General features: G+C 48.0%; 1 protein-coding gene across 1 annotated transcript in view; it reads left to right on the top strand.

Moving 5' to 3' along the window:
- The window catches only part of tnrc18 (trinucleotide repeat containing 18), a 38685-nt gene that overhangs the window by 17162 nt on the left and 14335 nt on the right, over window positions 1–7188 (top strand). The window contains exons 5-9 of the mRNA XM_024272786.2: window positions 56–1684; window positions 3364–3451; window positions 3558–3787; window positions 4298–4444; window positions 4534–4718. Coding sequence (XP_024128554.1) covers window positions 56–1684; window positions 3364–3451; window positions 3558–3787; window positions 4298–4444; window positions 4534–4718 — 2279 coding nt within the window. The remainder of the gene's footprint in view (window positions 1–55; window positions 1685–3363; window positions 3452–3557; window positions 3788–4297; window positions 4445–4533; window positions 4719–7188) is intronic.

The raw sequence follows: 7188 nt of genomic DNA on the forward strand, positions 1-7188 counted from the left end.
TAAAGTGGCGGTTTCTTGAGTATTTCATGGAAAAACGCTATGTTTTGTCCCTCAGATGCTTACTTCCTGCCGCCCCACCTGAGCCAGTCGCCCTTCCACACCCCGTCGACTTCGTCCACCACCACGTCCAGCTCCGCACCTTCTCAGAGGACATCCCGGGACGGGGGCAGGGACCGGTCGTATCGAGCGGAGAGGGAGCGAGAGCGTTCCAGGGAAGAGCCCCGCCCCCACAGCGTGGTGGACCTTACACAGGATGGGAGGGGCGAGGAGGACCGCAAGGCCAGCAGAGACCAGGAACGGGACAAGGACCGGGACTCGGAGCGGGAGGGTTGGTCCTTCCATCCTCACCAGCACAAGTCGCACTCCCAGCCTTCCACAGTGGAGAGCAGATACCGGCCGTCTCCTCCACAGCCCTCCTTCCCCGCCGATGGAGGCGCGGGCAGGTTGCACGGACCAGAAACGGACAGAGGAGGTCGGGACGAGGGCCGGCCTCGACCCCACCACAACGGCAACTTAAATAACTCTAACCCAGACCGAGAGAGGAGGAACGAGTCTGTGGCAACACCAGTCGGGACTCTACACATTTCCTACGCCCTCCCCCCGGCTCTGCACCCGTCCACCGCTGGTCCCCCCCCACTCTCTGAACCCAGAGAGCTCATCAGAGAGCAGCGAGTCAGCGCTCCTACATATGTGCCTTCTGTGGAGGTTTATGAGGAGCGGGCAGGACCCATCCAGATCGCCTCGCAGGCCCGTGATAACAAGCACGCAGACAAACACCGAGACCTGGAGCGGGACCGGGACAGCTACAGGTTTCAGGAGAAAACCCTCAGGGAGCACGCTCGGCTCTCACAGTGCAGCGACGTAAGCAATCAGAGGGAGGAGGGCTCCATTATCTGTTCCTTTGGTAAACGAGCTCAGGACCCAGTTAGCCAATCACAGCTCAGCCCAGAAACCAGAGACGGCTCCAAACACTCGAACCGATCCGGGTCGGAGCCTAAGTGGAACGCTATTAGCCCGTTGGCTAACTATGCTACAAATCACATAGCCGCTCTGGCAGCCCAGCACACACTCTCCTCGCCCCGAAGCCAATCGCACTCGCAAAAGTCCAGTTCCCCCCACACATCCCACCGACCCGCCAGCTCGCAGTCCTCCCACAGTCTCTCCCCTCAATCCCAACCTTCCCAGCAGGCATCTGGGTGCACAGATGAAGAGGGTTGTCATCAGAGACGCTACCTGACCCCGTCTAGCCTCTACAGATCAAGCAGCAACAGAGGGGCTGATTCCACCGAGGTGTCGGCCATGCAGAGCCTCATCAAGTACAGCGGAAACTTTGCAGCCGAAGGTCCCGCCTCCACCACGAGGCCCGTCGTAGATGGGCGGGGGGCTTTCGGCGGTCTGGCCTGCATCGGGATGGACGCCCAGAGGGAGAAAGAAAGAGACAGAGAAAAGGCTTCAGTCGGGTCAGGCTCCTCAGGAGGAATGAGGGTGCCTCCCCAGCTGAAGAGGGAGCAGGAGCGGCCCGACAGCGCCCGCTCCTTCGGTCGGGAGGGGGAAGGGGAGGTGCGCCATCCACCTGTTGGGATTGCGGTGGCTGTAGCCCGGCAGAGGGACAGCGGGAGCTCCAGTAAACAGAGCAGCGGGACTTCAGAGCCACAGAGACCCCTGCTGCAAACCGCTATTAAAGGTAATGATGTTTTTATTCTCCAGTGGATTAAAGGCGTCATTCGAAGCTGCACCCAGAGGCACAAATCAAACCCACTCTTCCTGGTGTGAATGTCTGCAACAGAAATAGCTTGGCTTTTATGTTTCCCATACATGTTGTCAAAAAAAATTCCAAGTAAAACACACTGAACCAATCAAACAAGCAATTATCTCCTTTCTAGCTTCCAGCTCGTGAATGAAACTATATATAACATGTCTTAAACAGGAATCAGATGTTGTTGTTTTTCCCACAGCTCAGTTCTCTGCTGTGGTTTTTCTGCAGGGAGTTTAGATCCCTGTAGTGAAGTGAACCGGAGAGCAAACGACTCCTCATTTTGGTTTCTGTTAATAATGAGGGATCTTTTTTTTTACTTTAAAGTGCTAAAGCTTCTAAAATGTAAACAAAACCTTATGACTATGAATCAGGAGAGCTCCTCCTGCTGCTCTGCTCCTTCTTTTGGATGCTGAAGTCACTTCTTTTTTCTTTCTTTTTCACTCCGTCGATTTGCTTCTTGTGGAGGTCCTTTTTCCTCGTCCCCCTTTTCTCCTCTTTTCACGCGTTCCACCCACCTCCCTGCTCCCCCACATCTCTCCCTCTGCATTGAGCGTGTCATTAGAGAGCGGAGCTAAAAGCTACAAACAAGCCTTGAATTACAATAAGATCAGCGGAGTGTTGCTAAGCAATGGATCAATCTTGAGAGTGACTGTATGGATATGAGTAATTGTCTGTATATGTGTGCACTCTTGGGCTTGTGTGGATGTTTGTGGGCTCCGTTAATGCCCATTCATTCATGTCCCGGCGTGAGCAGAGCGTGGCATTTAATGGCGTCAAGTCCGCGCTGAGAAGTCCATTTGAATAAAGAACAGATCCCTCCACTCCAAACTGAAAGATGGAAGGAAGCGTGGAGCAGAGTGATGGTGGAATAATGAGAGAGATGGGCACGGATCGATGGGCCGCTGGAAGAGAGAGGCTTGTCAGGAAGTGTAGAGATGAAGGGGAGAGGAGGTGCTGAGCACAGGCTTTCTGATGCAGAGGACCGCATGTGGGACAGACTCTCCGTAACCTTGGAAACCTTTCCCATAGAGCATATCAGGGGTTGTTGGATGTGTCTGTCCATGACACACACACACGGAGCAGACCCGAAGGGTTTGGCACTCATGTATTAAACCCTTCTGCTGCTCGGGGACCCTCAGTCTGCATTGATGAGATGGAGGAGGGATAACAGGAGAGAGGTGGAAAGCCTCATGTTTATTCTGGATGGACGTCTCCTCCTCTTCCTCCCTCTTCATGCCTTGTCCTTATAATGAGCATCCCGGCTTTGAACCGGCGTGAATGTAGCACTGAGGCAGTGGTGGCATGTTCACACGTTTCAGGAGGCTCAGCACTATAATCTGAACAGAGCTGACAGGCACTGTCGCTGTGTTTCTGCGTGTTTGTGCCGAGCAGAAGCGCAGCATCGGCCTCTTGTTTTGACACGCCGTGTCATGTCTCAGCTTCATTGCTCGTTTCCCCCTCCACCTCTTTCCTCTTCTTTCTTTCCGTTTGTGCCACGTTGCTTCCCACCGCTGCTCCCGAGTGTCTATTTAGGCTCTTAACTGTGTATTAAAGCCCCCAGCTGTGGTGATGTAGCAACATCCACATCTAATCTCTGCCTGTCGTAGATGAGGAGCGAGCAGAGGAGCGAGCTCGTCACCACGATGACAGATTGCTGGCTGGCCGGCTGGAACGTGAGCGAGAGAAAGTGATCCGGTCAGGGAGCTTTCATGATTAATTCATCCTGGTTTAAATAATCCAGAGCTTGTTTGGGTTTTTTCTGAACTAAAATCAATTTATTTATTTATTTATTTTTAACCAGAGAGTCCAAGAATTTGCAGGAGTTTACTCAGATGCACCCCGCCCCTCTGTCTGGTGGCTTGACACCCAGCATGATGACACCCAGCCTCATGACTCCAAACCTCATGGTGACAGGAGGGGCTGCTCTGGCAGGGACGGGGAGGTGGCCTCCTGACCCTTCAACTCTCACCTCTCACCCCTGGATGCCCCGGCCCGGAGCCCCACCCGTCTGGCTCTCCAGCTCGCCGTATGGTACGAGAACATGCCAGTATCTTATCCTTTTCTGTGTGGAAACATTTCAAAAATTCTGCTGCAAACGTGAAGATTAATCAGTGGTGGACATCTGCTGGGATTTATGTTTGCAAACAAATGAAATGTTTTAAATGCAACAAAAACCCAGATGGTAGTTTGATGGATCAGCTTCGTCTGAGCTGCTGTCTTTCTATCGTCAAACATCTGCATGGACTTACACGGCGCTGTGGGATTGGTCCAGTTCAGAGAGGGGCTTTCTGCTCTGGGAATGGTCAGTGTAGCGGGGGAACTGCAGGGGTCAAGAGCTTTGACCTCCTCACGGGACATTCCAGACCAGCTTGGTGTCCAGAAATAACAGCAGAGGATCATGTTGAGCCACAGAGATAAGGCCCTCAAAGAGCTCTACTGTCACGACTGAAGAGAAAGAACAATTTTTTGAAACATTTCTCCATCACTCAATGGTTGTTTCTCTTCATATTTTCACTATTATTCTTGTGTTCTGCCTTTTAGGTTTGAACCCCTCATCCCTCCACCAGTCCCTCCCCCCAGGCTACCCCCCCTCTTTGCCAGGCTCCATGCCACCTCCATACCAGTTTGCCCGAGACCCCCAGTCTGGACAGCTGATCGTCATTCCTGCTGAACATCTGCCCCATTACGGTACGTAAGCTGCTCTGACCTGCGGGTGGAAGCAGTCAGGAAGACGAGAGGCGCTTACACTGTTCCTCCTCCCATCTGCTGCTCCTCAGGAGGCGATGTGCTGGAGCGTGGAGCCCCGGTGTGGCCGGGGGTGTACGGTGCAGGCAGCCCGCTGCAGCACGCGGCCCAGCTGCAGCTCCTCTCCCAGCAGCAGATGCTGCGGCAGCAGGAGCTGCTGATGATCCAGCAGCACACCGTGCAGGTCCTGGAGCTGCAGAGGAACGTTCAGCTGGCCGTAAGTTGGAAATGTTGGCCATGAAAAATGAATTTTTCATGCTTGACTAAAAACTTCAACCAAACATTTTCTGAAGAAAGAAAACTGACTTAGCTTAACCATAAAGGAAAAACTTTTCTTCTTTTGAACACTTTTGAACTGACAGGTGTCCTGCAGTGCAACTGTGAGATTAACATAAAAACCTATCCAGAATAAACATAATCATATTTGAATCTATTGTGATTGACATTTTTTTGAATTAAGGAGATATGATGGCATTTGTTGTTTTTGGACAAAAACGATATTTTACTTTAATAAATAAGGTAGAAAGTGAACATCGATCAGACGACTGCAACACAGCGAATAATCCTCTGTGGTGAGCAGAACGGAGCTGTCTGCTATTAAAAATCCAACAACAAGGAAACCTTTCATTATTTCATTTTGGGATGGAGACCGACACGAATTTTCTAGAATAACAAGCATCAGCGTTGTCTAAAATTTCCCACCTGCCGACGTCGCAAGAGGCAAGCAGTTAAGTGGACAGACACGCCCCCACGTGTGGGCAGATTCCAGCCGAGCAGTACACCTGAAATCTAGCTAGATCAAACTTCTCCCAAAAAAAGATTTTCTTTTATTTTTCAAAAAATTCTACCAAAAAAAACAGAATTTAAGGAAAAACATCTAATGTACAGCAGTGCTCTTAGGTGACAAATTCTTCTTATTTGTGCTGCCTAAGTACAGCCAAATAAGAAAGGTCTCATCATGGAGCTGTGAGGTCTGTGATGTTCCTCTATCGCAGGGGTCTCCAACTAATTTGGCGAGAGGTCCAGTAACTGTCAGCTTGGTAGACCGGGGTCCGAACATGCAAAAACATTCAGTCAATATTTCTGTTCTTTTATTTAAATACAATGTGTAGTTAAATTTGCAAAGAACTCTTCTAGCTTATTGTCTCAACAAGTATTTCTCTTATTCCTTTTTGTACTAAAATACATACATGTGCATGAATTGTAGAGTAAAAAAAGATATTGTACATAAACTTGCTTCCTTATAGTGCAATATGTGTGCTCTTTCACAAACTTTAACATTCTGCTGTCTGTCACTTAAAGTGCAACAGGTAACAAGAATGTACCTCTAAAAGCATTCATAATTAATCCCTCAAATGTTAATTTTCTGTTTTGCAACCTTAAAAGTAGGTTGCAAATAATGCTACATAATGAACATTAAAGTAATAACTTTCATAAGTGTGAAAAACATAAACATAAATGTAAACTACAAAACAGACATAAAGAGACGTAGATGGTGCTTTGAATGGTGGTGTTGAGCTGGAACTGTATGGAGCTAAATTATTTGAGACCCAAATAAGACAAATTGAAAGAATATTGGTGTTTGGCCAAAAAGAATTTAAAATGTCCGAATTTTTTTACTGTTCTAAAATAATCTTAATTATTTTCAACTTCAAATTTTCTCTTTTTTAGGCTTAAACTCAGAATTTCAACTCCCAAACTTAATCAGTTTCATTTTTTTTTCCAGTTTAAACTCAGTGTAGCTCCATAGCCCTGCACATCTCTGGAAAGCTTCTTGTTGACGACAGGGGAATCTGTTGGAGCTTTTTTTGAAGCTGCTGTCCCTCTTTTCCTTCTAATATTGTTTCTGTCATTGTCTCCATACACTCTTTAATCATTTCCGAGTGACTTTTTAGTGCTTGCCCAACATCCACTCGTGAGCTAGTTGTTGTGCTGTTACCGTCTGTGTGTTGTACGCTCGCACTGTACTTTCAGTTCGTATATTTTCCGTGACCACGTCACTCATTCTGTCGGGTAATTTGTGTCAGAAGTTTTGTGTTTTGTCTCGTAGCGCCGCTTTGTATCAGCGCTCTGAATAATACCAGCAGATTCCCTGCTTATAATACAAACCAGCCTCGTAGAACTCACTGCTGGTAAATAAAAGCGAAATCTTCGGTCCATCATCTCCAAAGACACGATTTTCAATCCACTTTTCTCATTTTAGACAGAGCCATTGTTCACGCACATTCCAGATAACTTTACGTCCCAACTACGTTAGCTAAGCTCACCGCTTTGAGCTTTTGCCGGTGGAAGGACCCCGGTCTGAACGTAGCTGTCCTCGCGCGCCCGTTCAAAAATCGCCGTGTAAAGATGAATGAAAAATCGTACTTTTTATTAAAAATGCTTGGCGGTCCGGATAAAAGGGTCTCGGGGTCCGGACCCGGACCGCGGTCCGCCAGTTGGGGACCCCTGCTCTATCGGTAGAAACTGATTATATATGTGGCATGAAGGAATCTGTGAATTTCGCCTGGATTTTTAAAAAATATTTTAATTCAAACCGTTTAGTTTTTTTACAAATTTTATTCTCGTTTTTATGAAAAAACGCCTAAAACTTTCATTCTATGTTGTACAAATGTTTGTTAAACATTTCTGAGGTTTCCACAGCAAAATTAATCCCCTTTTTCCAGACATTTTTTTTTTTTTTTTTT

The sequence above is a fragment of the Oryzias melastigma genome, linkage group LG8 (assembly GCF_002922805.2).
Source record: "Oryzias melastigma strain HK-1 linkage group LG8, ASM292280v2, whole genome shotgun sequence".
Taxonomy (NCBI): domain Eukaryota; kingdom Metazoa; phylum Chordata; class Actinopteri; order Beloniformes; family Adrianichthyidae; genus Oryzias; species Oryzias melastigma.